Source organism: Morone saxatilis, unplaced genomic scaffold (genome assembly GCF_004916995.1).
Source record: "Morone saxatilis isolate NCDOM2014 unplaced genomic scaffold, NCSU_SB_2.0 Contig14, whole genome shotgun sequence".
Lineage (NCBI taxonomy): Eukaryota > Metazoa > Chordata > Actinopteri > Moronidae > Morone > Morone saxatilis.
In genome coordinates this window covers 17,859,467-17,881,589 of record NW_023339696.1, presented here as the reverse complement: position 1 = coordinate 17,881,589, position 22,123 = coordinate 17,859,467, and the positions used below count along the sequence as shown (strand labels likewise).

General features: G+C 40.9%; 1 protein-coding gene across 3 annotated transcripts in view; it reads left to right on the top strand.

Annotated features, from left to right (window-relative positions):
* The window catches only part of si:ch211-51c14.1 (protein kinase C and casein kinase substrate in neurons protein 3), a 16,482-nt gene extending 10,380 nt beyond the window's left edge, over positions 1 to 6,102 (top strand). For all 3 annotated transcript variants that reach the window (XM_035655716.1, XM_035655718.1, XM_035655717.1), the window contains exons 5-10: positions 942 to 1,097; positions 1,759 to 1,934; positions 3,166 to 3,286; positions 3,384 to 3,454; positions 3,570 to 3,649; positions 4,084 to 6,102. In XM_035655716.1, the coding sequence (XP_035511609.1) occupies positions 942 to 1,097; positions 1,759 to 1,934; positions 3,166 to 3,286; positions 3,384 to 3,454; positions 3,570 to 3,649; positions 4,084 to 4,193 (714 nt within the window). In that variant the 3' untranslated portion in view covers positions 4,194 to 6,102. The remainder of the gene's footprint in view (positions 1 to 941; positions 1,098 to 1,758; positions 1,935 to 3,165; positions 3,287 to 3,383; positions 3,455 to 3,569; positions 3,650 to 4,083) is intronic.
* The last annotated feature ends 16,021 nt before the right edge of the window (positions 6,103 to 22,123 follow it).

The window sequence follows — 22,123 nt, the reverse complement described above, 5'->3', positions numbered from 1 at the left end:
AACAGCTGTCTGCCTGTGACATGTAGGCTACAGCACAAGTTCAAGTAGGTCTATCTGCGGCTCCACAGAGCTAAAGGACTACTTCATCCTCGAAACACTCACAGTTTGGTTAGGCATCTTTGGGTTTTTAAAAAAGGATGTTAATCCAGGAAGCTAACTGTGTGTAATGTAGTAAAGTGGGTGTGTCATGCAATCTCATAGACCGTTCTTTTGTCTCTAGTTCCCCACAGTCTGCAAGCTGCTGTCAATTAAACAAAGAGTGGGACACAACCATCCAGCTGGCTGAGACAAAAATGAGCATTCTGGATATTTTGCTACAGACTTTTCTTCCTAAAAATAAAAAAAACCCACTACAATTAACAAAAATATAATCACATTTAGAAGACTATTATTATTTTTTAATTGTTTGTTTTTGGCAGCATTCACATCCCTCACTCACATTTTCCTATCCTTGAAGAGACCTTTAAACAAGAAACTCACTTCTCACAGTTTATCTTATGCATTCAAAAGCAATAAGCCACTTCAATCAGGGCTTTTCTGGGATTTGAAAGCAGCTAAGGACAAGAGGACATTTATCAAAAGCAGAATTACATAATTGCATCAAGAATACAGAAGCCCCTTAGAGAATCAATACTTCATACATACTTAAAGTGACTGCAAAATCACAGATGGGTACTCATTAAGTAAATGGCTTTGATTCAAGATTTGTATTTAGACCGCAGACTTAATGCACCACTTTTTATTTTGTTCTGGGTATCAGGAAGATGCTTTTCAAAGGCAGGTGCATCTCATTTTGCAAAATTAACTGTACAGGTTACATTGCTTTTGAAATGCATGTAAGAACCATGCTGATGGACACACCTTTTGTGAACCCTTTGTCCTGGATTTTCCTTATTCGTCCACAACTGAAGATAATAAGGCATATTTTGCTTCATCCACAGCTTGATAAAGCCAGGAGTGCGTACCACAAAGTGAGCCGTAAGGAGCAGGCAGCCAGGGAGCGAGAGGCACACGCTCAGGGAAACCCAGACGTTGCCATCGACAAACAGAAGAAGATCCAGGAGGAGAGAGAGCTGGTTCAACAGGAGGCCGAAAAGGTGAGACGTGTGTTTTAATGATTTTTGATTGGCACCGTCCACGGTCTCCATCTGCTCCATCACTTATCTGTTGAATTTTATCAGTAATTAAAGGCACTGTGTGGAGTTTTTGATCACTGGTGGTACTGAGCAGTTGTTTTGTATTTCATGCACACACGGGCTCATGACGATGGAACACATTTTCCTTCTGCCTGTTTGAGGCTATTTCACAGACTGACAGTCCGTGGCGCCAAGAAATGTAGCGATGCCAACAAAATGCAAAGAAGAACAAGGTTGCTAGCCAGCAAAAATGGATGTGAACAATTCAGTGTATTGGGAGGAAATGGTGGTCTGTGTGAAATGTTTAATTCAGATTTGAATTGAATTGAATGAAGTGAATTTCCAAGGAAGGAAGAAGAGTTGAGAACTGCATCACAAAAAAACTATGAACAATCCATGAGCAGTTTTGTTTTGAGTTAATTTAGATAAATATAAGGTTTTTGTCTCAGTGTGAATTTATTTTCATTAAAAAATCTCAGTGTGAATTTATTTTCATTTTGAATAAAAGAATGGTCCAATGGTCCTATCACCAGCCTTAAACTGGAGTATCACTGGAGTAAGGCAACTTATTATACCCAATGGGTCCCCATCAGTGTGTGAAAGTGTGGTTAAATGTTTTCAGGTTCGTGCCCGCTATGAGAAAGTCCTTGAGGAGGTGAACCGCTACGCTCCACGCTACATGGAGGAGATGGAGTCCATCTTTGACCAATCGCAGGACGAGGAGCGCAAGAGGATTGTCTTCCTCAAACAGGCCTTTCTCTCCATCCACAAACACCTGGACATTACCAACAATGAGAGGTGAACCACAGTGCATTACGTGTGTGTGTGTGTGTGTGTGTGTATGTTGCAGCTGTCTCTGCTACTTAGATGAAGGTGTGGTTAAACAGGTAGAATAGATCATTTTATTTGTGGTTTCCCCAGCTTGGAAAGCTCGGCTGTGTGTTTAAAGCTAAGTATGTTAAAATCAATAATTTGACTTGCTTTAGCCCTAATTGAACTGTTCCACTAAACATGGCACATAAGTGTTTCTCAGTGATTCACTTCTACTCTAACAAATGAAATAATAGCTAAGACAGCAACTTAATTACTTTATAAAATCTTCAGGGGCCACAGGGGGATATGGGGTAGATAGAAATTATATACTCTATTAATCTACTTAATTTTTGGCTAACACTTTACTTAAAATGCTCTGGATGGCAGTGCAAGCAGATTTTGTGCCAATTAGAAATGTCGATAAACTTTAGTTGCAGTATAACCATGAGAGAAACATCAGCATGTTGGATTAAAATGATATACAGTATACAACTTCCTTATAAATTATTCAACCCCCTATATTGCTGCATGTTGTGTTTATTATAGCATGCTCGGATTACGATGCATTGAGCACCACTTCAAGTAAATAGTCACATGTTTTTTTTATTCTTAAACTGACATTTTAATATAGAAAATAACAACAATGAAAACATTTAAACTGTCTGGCAGGCTGCTTTTGGCTCAGATAACACCATAAAAGAGAAATAATTTCCCTCAGTCGGTGTTTAGGTGAGTCAGACTGTTCTGTTTGAAGTTGAATCACTGAAAGAGGTTGAAGGGTCTGTTGCAGCAGGTGCATAAGTTTAATTCCTGCGGACAGTTGAATTGTTAGCTTGTATTTGAATGCTAACAGTTGGAAAGTAAGAGCTGTAAACAGGTGAACACTAAGCCTCGGAAGACTAAGAGATGAAAGCAGATGCAGTGTCAGCTGAACTGTAAATGATGAAAGCAATTTAAATTTCAGCTGAAGTTGTTTAAGCGCCAGAGATAAAATGTGTGCACTGTAAATAATTGAAGAGCCAGCTGATATGTAAGCAGTGATAGCAGCTGAAATGTCAGTCAAAGAGCAAGAAATAAGTGACATTTGCTCTGTAGAGACTGGAAGCAGTTGAAATGTTTTTAAAGTAATGGGTAATGGATTTCCGGTCTTTATTGCTTGTCTGTAAATATCAAGCTCATTTTGGGTTATCCTATTTATCCTCCACCACTCGTTTAGTGTGAGGGCCGTGTACGATGAGCTCCACAACACGCTGATGGCCATCGATGAGCATGAGGACCTTCGCTGGTGGAAAAACACCCACGGGCCCGGCATGCCCACCGACTGGCCTCACTTCCAGGTATTCCATTTTCGTTTCGTTCTCAAATTATTTCCACTACTAAAAGTTTAATTCTTCTTTTTTTTAAATTTTAATTCAAATTCAAATGTTTTTTTAGGAATGGACGCCCGAGAAGAAAAACAAAAAAGGGAAGAAGGAAGTAGAAAAGAAAGGAACAATAGAGAGGAGGTGAGTATATTTATCCCAAAGGAGACGCAAGTTAGTGTTTTTACACCAATCTGAAGCTGATCCAACATCCACCTGTCTGCCTGTCTCTTCTTTCTGTCTCTTTTTCTTCCTCTAGTGTGATGATTGGAGGAGTGAAAGTAAGAGCTCTGTATGATTATGTTGGCCAGGAGACAGATGAGCTGTCATTTAAAGCAGGTAAACACACACTTGCCATCCTACATCCATTCATTATCAACACAATGCAGAAGCGTATTTATTGTGTGAAAGTGTTGTAATTTGGCATACTGTCTATTTATGTTTCAGTTGTTGAGCTAAACAATTAGTTAATAATCAAGTAGCTAACTAATCATTTAATAATTTAAGTCATTTTAAGCAAGAGTGCAATTCACTGGCTCAGACTTTCAGATGTTTCTCTACTCTTCTGTGATGGCATCTTCGAGTTTTGCGCTGCTGATAAGACAAAACAAGCAATCTGAAGACATCATTTTTTGCTGTTTTTTTTTTCATAGACTGTTATCCATTTCTCAATGGATCAAAAAAATAATTGAAAGAAAGACGTAGAAAGAAATAAACATTTTAACATTTCCATTACCAAAAAAAAGTACAGAAATGGCTCTGCCTCTCTGCAGGTGAGGAGTTTTTGAAGATCGAGGATGAGGACGATCAAGGCTGGTGTCGGGGGATGAAGGACGATGGATGGGAGGGGCTTTACCCAGCCAACTATGTCGAGGTGGTGTAGTTGACGCATTTAGACCGAAAAATGAAAGATCTTGTCACATCACATGCTTTATTTCACTGTGTGAAGTCACAACCTGGTTAAATGTCTAAATGCCAGAAACATAAAATCAATGCTGTAAAGAATAACACCAAGTAGCTGTTAGCCAAAGAAGGTCTGTGAGGAGGGGACGATTGCCCTTAGGTGGATATTTTAGCATAGAGAGATTTTGAAAAACTACCCAGTTTGTGTACTCTCTTGAAGGATTTTGACAAATGTTTTAATATATACAGTATGCATAGACCACTTGTATTGAAACCATATGATAAACGATGCTTTAATGTAAAAAAGGTATAAAATGCTGCTTGTAAGGTACGCTAGCTATATACCTAATCATTTGGTGCTGAAATTACAGGACTGCTATTTTATGAGCTGCTTTTTCTTTTGTCTTTTTTTTTTGCACCTCAACACATTGCTATTAAAATGCTCACAAAGACTCTCAACATATGAAGAAAGTGACGCTAACACTGTGATTATAATGAATCCTAAGCAGCCGTACAAGCAGAATCAGTCTGATAGTTGTAGATAGTTACATGGCCTGTATTTCTCTTCTGTTTTTGTGATTTAAAGGAACAGTTCAAGAGTTTTGGGGGAATATGGTTGTTAGCTGTCAAATAAGCAGTGAGATGGGAGGATTGACGCTGTCATTATCAGTTTCATCTCGGCAGGAGAAAACCGCTAGCGGAGCAGCATCAGCACACATTCCAGGAACTCTGTCTTATGTTGTATCTCATTTACTTAAAGCAGCTATAATCAGTATTTTTATATTAAAAAAACAGTAGCTGACCCGGTGACTGCACACAACATCTCAGTCATCCTTGTGAAAACAAAATTCTGATGACTATTATTTATTATGACTAACCCTAACCCTTATGGCCACAGAATATACTGATTGGCTGGCAGGTGCCTGTCATAATCTTATATTGGAAACCTCCCAAAATACTCAATATCAGGAGGTAATTGTGAATATACTATACTTTTTGTAAATGCAACATCACAAACATTAAAAATGAATACAAATTGAAACATAACTTTTTTTTCATTTGGTAAGAGAGAGGTACTGATATAAAGAATAATGGACTAATGGAAACAGTACCCCACTTGAAGTTGTTGTGCATTATCACTTACATTATGTGTAAATAAGACAGCTTTGGATTCGTTGTCCATTAATTGCTGGTTGGTGGTTCAGTCCTGCTCCGAACCTCAAAATTGCTGCTGATAGCCAGGCCAATGCCTACATGGCCATCAAACTGTGTCAGTGGGTGAATGTAAAGCATTTTGTCAGCTGACCTATCAAAAGTCCAATCCATATTTTCCAGTTTTGGTGGAGCGAGGCTAGGAGTTTCCCCCTGTTTCCAGTCTTTGTACCATTATAAGATCTACTTCTAAGATCTAACTTCTTCTTCTAACTAAGATCATCTAATCATCAAGATGATTTTGACAAACAGGTCCCAGGTCTAAACATGTCACGGTCATAAAGCTATGGCGACACAAACACTCAGAGATGAAACTGATATTGTTCTCCTTCATCAGATTCTCAGTTTGACGTCAAACATTAACATTTCTTAGCATGTCACTGTTCCTTTAAAATAAGTACCGGGGAACAAATAGTTTTCCTGTCTGTCTGTAATATCTAATCATCTGTTGCTATACTGTATGTGTGATGGTTATCATGGAGAGCACCTTTACCAAAGTAAGGAAACGGCTTTCAGAAACCGCTGGGTTTGCCTTGCCCTTGTCCTTCTTCAGTATCTGTGTATGTGCTGTTTGTGTCTATCTGTCATGTAAAAACTATGCATTCACCCCCAAAAATATTTTTTTGCAAACTGCCTGTCTTTTGGAAATAAAATTTGAAACTGTTACACAAACAAAATGTGTATTATTGAATTTAGAATGGAAAGAATGAACATGTGTGTATGTGTGTGTGGGTGTATGAGAGAGAGAGAAAGAGACAGAGGGATCGTTATATGCGTGTGATTGAGTTAGTGAATCACTATGCCATCATCCTCTGGAGTCCTGAAGTCCAGCCTGTAGATGTTATTACATGTGCAGAGCTGTCAGCTGTCTCACACACACACACACACACAAACACACACACTTTAAAGCTTTGTATGCATGTCAAAAAACTGTGTTCAGGTCAAATGCTGCTCCTTATCCTGATGATGCCAGTCCAGAGTCAGATCCAGCCTGACATCAACACATGGCCATCAGCCAAGCAAAATATCCCACACCAGTGTTTATGTTTGAGCCAGCCGAAAGCAAGAACTGCAATGATGAATCCTGGTATATTGTTACACTCCACACAGACACACACACACACACACAGTTTAAGTGAGTTTTGCAGTAAATAAAAGCAGACAGGAGTATGTAGGAATGTCTGTTTCCACAGGAGTAATGGAGATAATGATGTCACCTTGGAAGGAATTTCCTTACCTGATGACAGTTTTCTTGCTTGTAGCAGACGCTGACGAATCTGTTATCACAAAAACAGGCTCAGCTGAGCTCTGACACGCTTCCCTTTGCTGCCTATAACATGTCTGACAAAGTACTGGAAAACCTTCGAAAGACGAAGAATACGAGGTATCCTGGAAGCAGGTGCTTTAAGCTTTAAAGGTCCAGTGTTTACCATTTATGAGCATATATTGAATATAATATTTATAATATTACAATGTTTTCATTAGTGTGAAATCACCTGTTTTAGTTACCTTAGAATGAGCCGTTTTCTACGGAGGGAGTGGGTCTTACTTCTACCGAGTACGCCATGTTGAAGTGCCATGTTTCTACAGTAACGGACAAACAAAACACTGGCTCTTGATAGAATTGTAGATTCTCCTACACTCTTGGAATGGTGGTAGATGGTACCAAATACTACACACTGGTCCTTTAAGACTAGCTTGTTGGTCAGTTTTAGTGGTAAAACATTTAGATGCAATGTAAGAATACTTAATGACAAGTAAAGTCATTGCATTTAAGAATTTACTTAAACATTTTGACTGACTTTTGGGACATTTGTTGGCAGTGAAAACAAGATGTGAACATAATAAACATTGACAGTAGCTTATTTAAACATCCAGCAGTTATGGTACAACATTATCATTCATTTCATAGTCATATTTCTGTCAACCTGTTGATATAATTCCAATTTTCACTCTCCTTTTGTGTTTTTGTCTCCATCAGCTCCTGAGGGAAATATCTGGTTCTTTAGCTTCTAAAATGCTCAATTCCAGCTGAGCATGTAGTGTGGTTTTTAGAGCCTTTTTCCTGCCTGCAGCAGCCAGAAAATGTTAATCAGATTCAGGTGATCATTTTTAATAATCTGTTTTATATTGTCACATTGTTTTCCAATGCCATTTGCTAATATTAAAATATTAACTATGGCCGCTTTAAAAAAGTGTTGTTTTAGGAGTACACTGTGATTGGTCTTGCAGCACTACCCTCCCAAAATGGAAGCCCTTATTTTTTAAATATATTGGCTATTTCTATCAAAGATGACAACATCTTTGTTCATAAATATAGCCAATATAACATTACTATTTCTTTACTTAGTGTAAAAACAATTCTTTATGGTAATTTCTGTATTTTGTCACCTTCTGCAAACGTGCACCTTGTATCAAAGGGAAGGGTTACCACTTCGACACTACGTATTGGGTTTTAAAAAAGATCAGAAGAAAAGAGCAGTGCTGTCTGTGGGACCCCCTAACAATGAGGAAGTAAAGTCATCATATCTCATAAAATGGTCATATATTATAATATCTATCTCCACAAGTAACAGATGTCAAACAATAAGTTGCAAAATTAGATAAAAGGTTTTTGTTTGTTTGTTTTTGCTTAAAGGTAGAAATACTAAAGTACAAAGACCACAATATTTTACTTTACAAAGTACGTGTATATTTACTGTCCACCAAACCCACTGTATCCTTTATAGATCTTTATTGCATCGTATCTGGTGCTCCACTGTTTCATTTTACTATACCCTGACGACACTGAGTGATCACTGGCCACTGTAAGGAATAACGGGCAGCTTCACCCATAACAATCAGTGAAAAAGAAGTTCACCTATGAATAAACCCCTCGTGACACCTAAAAATGCACTTTAGTGAGAGAAGTGGCACAAAGGCCAGAGGCAGTGGTCGACTGGCAAGTGGGAAAAAGTCACTTTGTCATGAGTCATCCTTCATCTTGTTTTCAACAAGCGGAAGAGTACATTTATAGGGAATGACAAACCAAGTCCATGACCTGAGCACTTGTTTCCTGCAGTGAAGTGTTCTGCCAGCTCTGTTACAGTGACTGTATTTTGTCTTGGCTTTGGTCCACTGAACTCTTAAAAGAAAAAGGTTATTACCATTAAATACACTGCCAATCCTGTGAGAAATCACACTCATCTTTGTTTCTTTGCGGGTGGCAGTCCTCTCAGGATGAAACTGACCCTCACTCATCCCTCAATTAAATCATCAAATATGTTATTGAAATCATGAGCAGATGCAAAGCAAATGATGTGAAAGTCACAAGCTCTCTCTGGACATTTGATTTGGCAGCTTCACCTGTGGGCGACTTTAGACACAGCACAGAGGCTTGTAATTGGTGGTGCAGAAATTTGATCTGCATCCAGGAATCAAAGTCTTTTTCTGTCACATTAGAGGAAGAGCTGAAGGGTAGCAAGTTGCTTGTATGCCTCAGTCATTTTACAAGGGAACAATAAAACGGTGAGAGCAATACAAAAAGGGACATTTGCAGTTCGCGTCTTGCACCCAACTTCCTTTAGTTCTGACATGCTCTGATAACATCCACTTTCACTCTTCCTATCACACTTTTCAGAGCAAATTGGTCCCTCACGAAACTCCACACTGAACTCTGCTCATTTGCATTCATTAGCTTAAGCTCATTCCATACTGTAGGTGCAACGTAAATACACACCCATTAACAGATGCTTCTTTGTCAGAATGATAATGAGTGGAAACAGCTCATTTGCATGCTAATAGCCTCATGATATTCAATTTGATGCCATTAAACTCATTCAGGTCAACATGTGGACACCCACTCTCAGTGTAAGAGTGCTGACCCATTTAAACTTTCTGATTGTTTATGAACCCAAAACATATTCCTGTTTATGTTGACACTGCTCCATCATAAGCGGCTGTGCTTTTAATGTCAATGGTTACCACTCAGTTGAGTGACATTTAGTGCAACCCGGTACAGAATTAGTTTGATGTTATCCTGTTCTCCAGAAGAGGGTGCTAAAAGATCAGCAGCACAAACCCTCAGCTGGCCTGTCTTGAGGAGAAATATGTACGCTGGGGTGGCAGCATAATGGGAAAATGTCTTTATTCCCTCATCTCTCATGCAGTGACAGGCAGAACTTTAGGTTGCCATGGAGAGAGCTGCTGAAACGGGGCCATAATTAACAGAGCCACAGAACTTGGTTCAATGACTCATTACATTTCGAGAAGTTAATGAGGAAATCACATAGCTCCTCGAAGGCAAATGACTCCGTATGTGTATAATGTGTACATATGATAAATGTCACACCATGAGGTGAAAATCACTGTACACTGCTGCAGCCGGTTCTTCAGGGCTAATGATGAGCATGTGATCTGTCCCCGTGCAGCTCTAGTCGATAACTGGGTGTATGTGTGTGTGTATGAGACTGTGTTTGTGTGTGTGCATGCTTGGGTGGGTGCATTTAGTATGTGTGTGTACGTGAGTGTGTTGAGGGAATGACTCACCTTCTTGTCAGGGAGACACAAAACATATGAACATTTTCTCAGGCTGTCACACACACGTACACATATACTCCCCAGCTCCTTGCTCCAGATGTACTTTGGCGTCTCTCTCTCTTTCTCTTTCTCCCTCATATCCTCTCTCTCTCCCCCGTGCTCTCCATAAGCACAAGCTGCCTTGGGGAGGCTCCTGTCACAGCTAAGGGCCAACAGTGGGCCTGCTTGGGGGTTTACAGAATAGCTAAGAACACAGGAAAAGCCGCCCAACCACCTGTAGACCTGCCAAGAGCACTTAAGCACAAACCGTCTCTCACAATTTGTCTCAAGGATGTCTGGAAAATCCCACTTGACTCTCTTGCTTAAACAACACTAAGGCTACCGGCGGGGGATGCTCTTCCTGGAAATGCTGAAGCAAGGTAGCGGCTCGAATGCCAAAGGTGCAAGGAGTCACAAAAGCAGAGCAGGGCCCAACTAGCTTGGAGACTTTAAGCCATGCCACAAACCTGCCAAGACCTGTGGGTATTTGCAACAGGCAACAGGGTCAACCAAGGAAAGAGGTAAAACCGCCTGTCTTGGTCTCGCATTTTTAAGCTTGCTTTTCATTTTAAACTGGCCAAAAATAATGAGCAATCAAGAAAATGGTTATTCTCGCATTTCAATTAGCCTAATTAAAGAGAGGGCAGCGGGCTACTCAGAAGAATGGCAAGCACTACAGTACAGTGTGTATTTGTAGGTGTATATGAGTGCGTGTATGAGTGAGAGAGAGAGCGAGAGACTCTCCAAGGGGTTCAGCTGGAACACTGCATCAGCAGTCAGAATGAGAAATTAACCATTTGTTTTCTTCTCTCCACAGCCTGAAGCAGATACCCAATCTGGTCAGCGTATTTGCTGCCAGAGAAGATTCAGAATCGTCTGTCATCAATCATTTATATCTCAAATCATGTGGCCTGAATGGTTCAGTTTTCTGGTTTTTAAAAAAATACTCTGCAAATGTGTGCTTATCTCTTGAACTGTCCTCGGTTTGGTAAACGTGGCATCTGTTCATGAGCGTTTCTATCGTATGGATGTGAAGGAGGTACTGGCAGTGAAAGAGTTAAGCGTAAGTTCAGCATCCAGTCTGACAGCGAGAGCCAGATGGTCATGTAGAGCACTTACAGTGACATGGGCCTACACAGCTCCCCCTGCTGGAACACACACACACGCACACGCAGCACACACACCAAGCACCCCACACACACTTTAAACACACACACACTTAAACACACACACAATCCCATCAGTACCCACATTCATAACTTATCTGCATGCAAACACACACATGAATATCTCCGGCAGATTACAACACCTGTGATTCCCAGGTCATTCACACATCCACACCCCACCCCTCCATCCCCCAACTCTTTCTTTCTCTCACTTCCTCGCTCCTCCTCTTTTCATTTCCCTCGGTCTCAGTCTGATGGCCAGAGTTAATTGGCTGCTGTCTAATTGCTGCTCATTAGCTTGAGTAACCAAACATGTGAGGCGTAGCAAACAAAACCTTCCTCCGGCTCTGGCTCGTTTGGCTCTGCGCTGTGTTTTTGCAATTCCCATTCCAAGTCAGCCCCCCCCCAACCACCCCCTCCTCCCCACCTCCTTCATCCCCTCTGTGGCTTTACCTGAATTTGTTTGTCGCTTCATCTTTCACTTTGTTGCTTCACTCGCCCTGAACTGCAAAACATCTGAAAGACAGAAATGAGTAAGTTCAATGCCAAAATAAAAACTCTCTTTTATTTATATTCACATTAAAACAATTTTGAACCTCAACAAACTTTTTATGCAGTTTTTCCACACTGTATTATCGTCTATTTAATGTCAGAATGTTTGCTGTGTAATCTCCTGCCGCTGTTTCTTCTTTGCACACAAGCTCAAACGCACAGGAACAGGCATATGCATTGTTTTACACACATCCTCATAATGCATGCAAACACCCACCCACATGTGCAGACACACACATCAGAAAGGCCAGCCTCCTCACCCACACCCGTTGGCATTTGGCAGGTTCTCTATATTTGGGTAGTGCCCCTCCCATGAGCCTAGCCTTCTCAGCTCCCCTCCCTATTTAATCTATCTTAGAAAAACCTCAGGGGTTTAATTCCTCTCTCAAGGCAAAGTGCTTTGCTGGCATGGCAGCCAAATCCATACACAAGGAGTGCATCAAGCTTTAAAGTGGACATCTCAACAGCGGAGCAGTTTAGTCAGAGTGACGTGAAATATAGACCATAGTGTGCCACTGTGGAACAAGAAAGAAAGAACAAAAAAATTGGTCCAGGGCTGCTGCTGTCCTGGGAGGATGTGGAGGACTGTGGTGAGAAACACGGTAAAGAGTGAGGAGAATTGCACAATACTTGTAAACGCACACACACATACACAGACAGACTCACACACAACCACCCACTCATACCCACTCAAAAAAACCTTGTGATGCCAAAAAAAATTATTTACTACTCAAGAGCAGGCCCTAAATGATTAGATTAGTCTCCTGGCTCTGTGGCTCCTGTAGCGCCAAGAGACACGATGAGATAAGACATTAGTAATGTTAGAGAAATGACAGAACAGTAAATATGATAGGTAAGAAAAAAAAAGACAGAAAGAAAGTAGTGTACATCTTAGAATAGCACTAAAATCAACTTCACCAACCCCCAGCATAGCCTACAGTGAGTCAGACCCTTTTCTCCCACCATACAAACTCACATTTGCAGCCCCCAAATATTCATAACTGAGACTTAAACCTTCACTGAGACAAAAACCTTCACTGAGATAAAAATCTCTGAGAGGGTCTAAACTAATCATCAATTAAAGGTCCAGTGTGTAACATTTAGGAGGATCTACTGGCAGAAATCTAATTTAATATTCATAGTTATGTTTTCATTAGTGTATAATCACCTGAAAATAAGAATTATTACCTTAGAATGAGACGTTTTTTACTGTATCTACAGAGGAAACAGGTCCTCTTCTACGGAGTCTGCTATGTTGAACTGAACATACAAAGCCAAACACTGGCTCTAGTCACGTTGTTTCGCAAGTTTTCGCAGTAACCGTAGTTTCTCCTCCACGCTTGGTTGAGTCGAGGGGTGCCTTTTGTAAAGTTAAATAGTTTTCAAGTTCAGTTCACGTAAAATGTAAGTTTGACAAACAGAAAGGAAGCGAATGCACACAGAGTGTAAAGCAGCTGCAATCGATATTTTGTATCAAATGACCATGGGAAAACAATGTGAACGGGGTTGTGATGAGAATTATCACTTGAATCTACAGCTCCCCTCAGCTTCACAGGCCTTTATAAGGAGTTTCAGCTCATTGTTTGACTGTTCATTTACTGTCACCACTCTCATAGTGAAGTTAAAACACACTGTACACAAACTGCTTAGCACCAAACAGCAAACAGCCAAAGGTGGCGTGTCAACACAGTGGAGCATTTAGCAGCTATAAGAGACCGATATTTCCCTTCAGAAGTTGGTGGAGATGAAAAACAGAGCTAAAAGAGAGTGAATGCTGGACTCCAAATAAATTCTAATGTTGCTTCGGAAAATGCTAGATGTGTAAATAATAACTGTTTGCTATACCAACTTAAAAGACGATGTTCACAACTTGTTTTGTACTGCCCCCAAATGGCAAAAAAAGGTAGAAATGTTAAAAATGTCAATATAAAAAGGTACAGTAAATTATGAGTTTATGTTTAAACTCGCATGAACAGTTTTTCTGGCCACTTGGAGGCAGCAAAAAATAAATAAAAACTTACTCGCAAACTGGTTTATTTACACATACAGCAGATCCAGACCAACATTAGCATTCATTTAGAGTTTTCTGGCCAGCTGGCAAATGTAAGTGCAATACTTACTCTTCTTTTACCTCTGTTTTTCTCTCCACCAACTCCTGAGGGAAATATCTGTCTTTTTAGCTGCTTAATGATTCACTGTGTTCACCAGCTAGTTGCTAACCTTGTCTGTTTGCTGTTTGGCGCTGAGCAGGTACGCTGAGGTTATCAACAGTCTTTTCCAATCGAAACAGTGAGCTGAAAGCTGCTATAAAGCTCTCGAGATATGAGGGAAACTGCAGAGTTGGGTGATATATCTCAACAAGCGACCCCTTTCACATACAAGCGTAAATGTTTTAGCTACTTTGAAGTAAAATTCTGAAATAAATGGAAATGATTATTTATTAGAGGTACAAAATATAAACTTTATTATTATAAAATAATAAACAAATTGTAGAAATTATTAAAATTCCAGGAAAAAATATGAGTTGTGAGTTTATGTTCAAGATTTCTTAGCTCCCTACAGATCCTCTTTGAGGCCGTTCCAACAGTTTTGGGAGAACGGCAACTCAATGCTGCCTCACCAAATGTTCTTCTTGTGAATGTCCAACTTGGACATTGGACAAAATTCAACAATGCAAGTCTGTCCCGATATACCCATCACACAGAACACCCAGTGCTCAAAAACAAGAGCATGCTGCCCCAGACCCTTAACCATTCCAGGAAGCAGTTGGTTGCCAAAACTCCATGCATTATCCTCCACGCTGCAGCCCCTTGACCTCAGAAGGAGCAGCTTGTGTAAGACTCGTCTTAAACCCTCTGCCACTAGCTCCTGCCGCTGGGGTTTACCAGGGGACTTTGAGGTTCCTGACCTTAACACATTCTACACACAGGGCCTGTCCAAACTGCTCCAGGCAAGGGGCAGGGAGGTTAGAAAACCCCCAAAGAGCCTGGCCGAGAGACTTGACTGACCTCGCTGAGTTTGCTGGAGGGGTTCTCTGCCAGATGCTGTGACTGTGCTGGCTGGTGATGCTACAGAGAGGAGAAGCTACTGAGTCTTCCTCCACTGAAGGTATCTGATGAAAGAACGAACCAAAGAAAAGGAAGAAGAATGAATAAATTAAATTAATAAGGAGCAAATGGAATCCTCTGATGAGAAATTAAAGTGGGTGATGGCAGTGGCTGATGGGTGAGGGGGAGTTACGACCAAGACAATGAAGAGCAATAGAAGAAAGAGAGAGAGAGAGACAGCTAGAGAAAGAGATAGAGTGAGAGAGGTGGGCGATTGGTCCTATGAGAGAGTTGTCATGGTAACAAGTGATCATGATGAGAATGATCAGAGATGACTTTTGGAAAGAAAGTGCAAATACATACAGAAGATACATAATTTCATTAGACATGAAATGCCAATAGAGGACAGTATTATGTAAGAGTTGGCAACGTGTGATGGAGAGGAATTCAGAAGTTGATTTTTACGGTTAAGTTTTAAACTTTAGATTTAACAAATGATTTAATTTACATTGCATTAGGCTAAAGTAGAGCAAATCAACTCTCAAGAGAAATATTGTTTCATTAAATAATCAAAGGCGGTTTCATAAATTAAGTGGTTTGTTTGTGCTATGCTTTATTGTGAAGGCTGTATATCCAATCAGAAGATATTACATTTAGAAAACAATAGTTTGTCTCATAGCTACAGAGTTACAGGTTGCATACAGTGTCTATAGTGTGAGCAGAATGCCATTCTGAAACCTGGTCTTCAAGGTCCCACTTGACCTCTCAGTGTGCAGAGATCTTCCTGTATATCATGGATGAAATGACAAACTCCCCAAATATTCCCACACTCAACACTGTCTCCTAGACAATAGATTTCTATATTACTGATTTGTGAAATAAGGTAAATATGTTTTGATAGGAATATAACGCTGCATATATTATATTTTTATCAACATAGTAATGTTGTATATTAACTATCTGGCAAGTCACAAAATGTTGATACTGAATAAGAAATAATGAGAAATCATTCACTTGTTTCATTTGTTTTCCTTTTCAATGCAATATCTGCTTGGAGCAACTGTTTGTAAAATTTAGTTATTAGCAGCATATAGACATAACAGGTAGGACACATGGTTGCCCACACATTCAAAATCATTTGAATTGTCACACCTTGACCAATTAACCAATATATATTTTAAAGCTTTGAGTTGATTGAGAAATTAATTTTTGTGTGCCCTGTGTTGTCGTGTCCCATGTTGCCTGGTTCTAAGATGTTAGCAATACCTTGGTGAGTACACAACCGATAGAAACAGTGGAAAAAGTCACAATTCAATTTGTAAAAAACTGTTTGCTTGCCTTTAACTCTTTGTTTGACAGCACCGTGTCCTATTGTTTTGCCGCAGGTCACTTAAGTTTGGTAGACACTGAATTCTACCTATGTTGTGCTTTGTTGGTGCTGCTGAGAAAGTAAAACTTAGTGAGCTATGGGCACCTTTGAATGTCTGTCCCCTTTGGCAAGACAAGACAAAGCAGACACACAGAGACACTACTTTTAAAATGATGTTTGTGTCTCCGCTGTCTTGCCTTGCTATGAGGGACAACCCCCCTCGTCTTCTCGGGAGAGACATAGTTTAGGAACGTGGCTGAATTATCGGTAAAAACTATACTGCAGAAACGAATGGAGATGTAACCAACCAATGGAGGCAACTGGTTGGGCGGATTGACTGTCTTGTAGTCAGCCGCAACAAGTATCTTCTAGAGATAATGTTGGTACACATTAGCAGCTCCAAAAGATGAACAGGTGACAAACATGAAGAAGATTGAAGTCAGAGAAGAGGCAGAATGGACTGAATTTCTAGCTCTATTTCTGTGAACGATAACAAGCAGGTCTCAACGTTCAAGAGGCTCTAAGTACCCACCAAGGTATGAAAAAGGGAAAATCCAGACTTGTGTTGGGTTGATGTTGATGGTAGCTGCTTAAAATAAAAAAAATAAAAAAGAACTGGTGTATCCCTACGTCAGCTAAAGGCTCAGATAATAAAAATATCTTTGTTTTTCAAGGCTTGGATTCATCTTGGCAGCAGTTATCCCGGATGATACATGTAGTCATGGATCTCTGCAGAATCTACTGTCTCTATTTTACGTCAATCCTCCTCCGTTTTTTACCCTTTAATTAGCTCAACAGCAGAGTTGGAAGTAGAAGGGAGTTGAAAGACTCAAAAGAGCCAGGATCCAGTGCACACAGGCCTAGGGAAGAACAGAACCTGCCCCTACTGACCCTGCTGAGGTGAGGTAATGCAGGGTAATAAACTACAATGACGCTCTGGGCTGATGTCACCCAACACGTATGATGTATTTGAATGGTGTTCCTCGATTTAGGGGTTTACCTCATCATGATGTCCCAACCTTTGTCAACGGAGATGCATTATTCACCCTACTTACACGGAAAAAGAAAATCAGAAACTCAGCTCCTTTAAAATTACAGCAGGTGTCAGCTTGAACTGCAGAGGATCTTCATCTTTGCTGAGCAGTACTTCAAACTACGTCCTTCAGAAAAGTTGTACTACAACTAAATCCCTGATTGTCTTTGTAACTGAACATAGTAAACTGTCAACCCATAGTGTGGCTTCTTTTATTTTGACAACTGAAAGACAAATTGTTGTCACTGTGGACCTCTCAAAACTCACAGACAATCCCACTGAGATGAATCACAGCAGAGGAGAGAAACAAACTACAAACATGTGCAGTAGCGAACTAACCTCCCTCCAAAATATAAAATTATATCCATCATGAATATTCATGCAAACATAGTTGGGCAGATTTTGAAAACCACATTCAAAGATCCCTTCAAAATATTTCAATTTCTGTAATACAGTTCTGCAAACACAGATTTTTCTTCATTCTTTAATGTCTGAGTGTGTCTACTAAAGGACTTCCAGCGGCTCTGTTCATAATCCATAAAGTTGTGTCATTATTATTAAGTACTATTTATAATATTTAATTATCAGACAATAAACATAATTTTCTGGCTGAAATGTGTCCAAAATGCAATCCAATAAAACAACATTGTCAAACCCACAATCAGTGTGGTTAATTACGTAAGAGCTGCATGTGATAGCTGCACAGCCAGTACTGTTCAGCTGGCAGTAAGCATGCTAGCAGATTAGCATCACCAGCAATAATGCAAACTCCACTCCCTCACTGGTCATGTGACCCTCGCCTTGCAGGTTGTTGCCCCAAATATTTCCCTAAAACGTCACCGAGGCTGGGGAGCAGCACTGATTATGGATAAACTCGGGGAACAAAAGTCCCTTCCCTTGATAATGTTCCTTTTAGGTGATGTAAAATATTCTAATCCAGTCCACGTCTTTTTGTCAAATGTCACCTCGGAGTCTGCTAGCTGTCTATTCTGTGTGTACACTGAACAAAAATCCGTTGGTTGTACACAGCCTCAGCTCTGTGAATGAGTAAATCAATGGAAATATATTATTATCTGGTCAAAGTGACACATTTTAGGAGGAGCACTTAGAGCAAACATTGGCACTCTTTTTCTTTTACATTTGGCAAATAGACGTCTAACAGATTCTGTGACTTCTCTCTTCTTCTTATTCCTAAAAAACATTACACAAAAATGTGGACACATTTTGCCTTGTCGAGTCGACACCCATGGTCTTAGTCACTCTTAATCTCTTTCTGTGGGCTCTTCTCCCCTCCAGCATCTCACGGTCTACTTTCTTTAATATGTCTGAACATGTGTGATGTTTAAACTCATGTACTCATACACTGCACTGCATGTGTGAGAGCAAGTGTCTTGAGTGTGTTTTTTTGTGCACTTGCAGGAGTGGATAATTTGTCCCATATATAAGAGATATTGTCATCCCTTTTTTAGAGGAAATTAGGTCTCTGGTCTGACAGTTGCTGCCGCCGCCGGCTGAGCTTTTAGTTGTCTCTTCTGTCTATCCCATTTGTTTAACTTTCCTTTCCTTTTCTCCTCTCCTCTCCTCTCCTCTCCTCGCCTCTCCTCTCTTCTGTCTGTATCCCGATTGCCTCTCTATGCGTCCCTGTCCTCTTCTGTTGTGTGTCTCAGCCTCTCTCTGTGCTCTGCTGTGACAGTTAACAGAGGTCACTGTTTACTCTCATTTATCAGTCAATCATCGCTCGCTGCAGGGTTCCAAACACAGCGATTTTTCCGTCCTCTGTCCTTCTTTCAACATCACTGTTTCTAGGACGATGACGAAGACAATGGCATCTAATTAGGGGGTGTTAATTCATTAAACTACATAGGACCTGTTTTCTATTTAATATAATTTCCTTCCATAAATCCAATCCTGCTTAATTTCTCAAATATGCGGTGACTGACATGATATTATTATTTTTGTCAGTGTGACAAGTTATTAGTAACGGGGCTGGCGACAATATTATGTGGTCAGTGTAATAAATCATCAGACAAAGGGACTCTGAGATATTATTGTGTCCATTTGGTAAATTGTTAGATATGAGGAGTGACAAGATTTTATTATCTTGTCAGTGTGATAACATATTTGATGTAGATCACTAAATGCTCAGCAGGAGCATTATTCTTAGATGCTCCCTTAATGTGACCCATTTTAGATGTAAATTCCAACATTTTTCTAAATCTTTGTCTTGATCTTTGCTCGCTATTATCATAATAAAAAGCACAAGATCAAATTTGGATTCTCTTAAGCTAAGGTAATTCAAGTGCCCCTCCACCCTCATTTGCCAAACCCATCTGATGCTTATTAATTAGCATTTTTATGAATAAATAACAGGTTGATCGGAACAGCTCTCTAAATATCGTGCATTTAGAGTCATTTTTGAGCCAAATGCATGTATAATTTCCACACCAGCTTTAATATATAAGGCCCGGATGTTCTCTGTGCTATGTGGCCCATTAGGTGTTTTTTGGGCACAGTCTTGGAGAATGATTAATTCATCAGTGTGCTGTCTTTAAATATGAAGGTGCCTGCTTCTATTTTGAAAACACAACCCCCAGAAGGAGGACTTTCTTTCTGAATAAAAATGATTAACAAGCTTCCTGTTTAACCAAGTGACCGCTGATACATTTTTCTGTGCAGTTAAACAACAGGACACGCAGTAGTTTGAAGGAGAAATATCTGCAGTGACAGGATGTGTATAAGGAATGAGGGAATGCCATCAATGATTGGCGATCTTCTCCAAACTCAGCCATACATCACACAGAGAACAAGAATCAAAAGCACACACTGTTCGCCAATGGTAATTTATTATGGCAGCAGGCCCATATGCGATGAACATCTTGAGGGGCAGAGGGATGACTTGCCTTACATAACTGGTAAAATTGGCATGAGCAGAAAGCAGAGTAGAAACCCCATAATGCAGAGGTTCACACATGTTTTCAGCTGCAGGATAACATCCCTGTTAGGCCCCAGACCGCCTTTTAATCATTTTATCTGATAGGTTTGATGAGATTTTTGTTGATGGATGTGGTTTGATACAGGATTAGACATCTGGATATCAAACCTACCTTCCTATTACATTCTCTCACTGCTTGATGTTCAAATTCAATTATAACTGAATTACAGGTTTCCTTATTTTGTTGGGTGACTCCCCTCTGGGAATGAGTCAAGGACCCCAAAGGGCGCCCTGCGGTACACCACTTTCAAAACAGCCACATTGATACAATGTCTAAATCTATTCCCGTCAGACCGTGGAGGGTTCTCATTATCCTGCCGGTGATGTTACCATAAAACAGAGAAACATTTTTATGTGCCCCCTCTCTCCTGATGGGGCCTGCAGGAATATCATAATCCAATCACGACTCCAATAAGACTGTGTCTCATTCTAACTAGATCATGGCCTCTGTATACCTTCGCTGCTCTTCTCATTGAGGTTTCCGCGGTACACACATACAAACAGGCTAAGAGCCGTGTCCTTTTTTTGGCTCAGAGCCGAGTAACATTGGCCCTCTGTTCCATCTCTGCTCTCCACCGCCTGACATCCAAGCAACACTTCCTCCTCATGCTCCCCCATCCCCACCTCCTCCTCTTCCCCTCTCCTCCCAGGGATGCTACCATAAAAAGGAATAACATTTTATGTGTCCCCCCCCCCATCCCCTCCAACACACCCACCCAACCGCTACCATCTTCTCTCCAGGGGCATGTGCAGGAGTATTATTATCTAATCACAGCTCTAATAAGACCAAACAAGATCCTGGGCCCTTCTAACCCACCCATGTACCCTCCAGGCTGAGAGTGTCCATTACCCTCCACACCAGCCCAGACCTCCCCCCCACCCACCAACCCAACCTCTGGTTCCCAACACACACACACACACACCACCTCTCCCTCTCTCGCATCTCTGCACGCCCCACATACATCAGTATGTCTTTAGCACTGGCCGGGCTGTACAGGCAGTGAGAGGAGAGACACGGTATTAGTATTCAGAGCACAGGGAGGGGAAAAAAAGGAGAGGGAGCGAGTGAGCAGCCGTGAGAGAGAGAAAGAGAGAGAAAGAGAGAGATAGAGATAGAGAGGGAGGGGATAGTGAAATAGAGAGGAGGAAAAAACATAAGGAGGGGAGGAAATATAAGAGAGGAATACAGGAAACAGGAGGGACAAGAGGGGAGGGCAGAAATATCATATTGTTCATTTCTCCCTCTCAGTCTGCCATCCCGGTTGCGGGGCTTATTGCTCGGTGCGTCTTGGAGAGAAGAGCGAGAGAGAGAGCGAGAGAGAGAGAGAGAGAGGAGGGGGTGGACTGAGCGAAAGAGGGCGGAATGCCCCTTTACAAGCGTCGCATCTGACTAAAACAGCGGAGAAGCTTGTAAATCGGAAATTGGACAGAGAGGGAGACAGTGGCTTCTGCAACGCCAAGGTAGGAAGACATTCCCTTTGTTACTTCTGTAGACAACATGCATTCGGGTCTGTGCTATCTGCGAGGTGTGCGTTATTCGCATCATATCTCCTTTGATCCTGCATCCCGCACTGGGCTCTGCTGGATATGCCCTAAATCTAGCAGCATGTGTCTGTTTTCCATAAATATTTAATGTATATTATTCGTGCATCTCTCTGGCTCTTCATATTGCATTCTGCCAGTAGGAGGTATATGTTTCGAGCATATAGTGGAGATGCATGTTGTGTGGAGGCAGCCTGTACAGGCTGTATGTAGGCTGCACTATCCTGTATAACAGATAGCAGACTCGTATCTGTATTGCAAGTGTATCAATGGCAGCTATCCACACTGATGAGGATGATTTAACTTTTTTTCCACGCAAACGCTATTAGATAGAAGACGAACAGACAGTGGGGTGCGCGCACGAGCACGCAGAAAACACACAGAAGACAGGTTGACGTGCGTAAGACGTGCGTAATTCTCCCTCCACCCACACCCCCGCC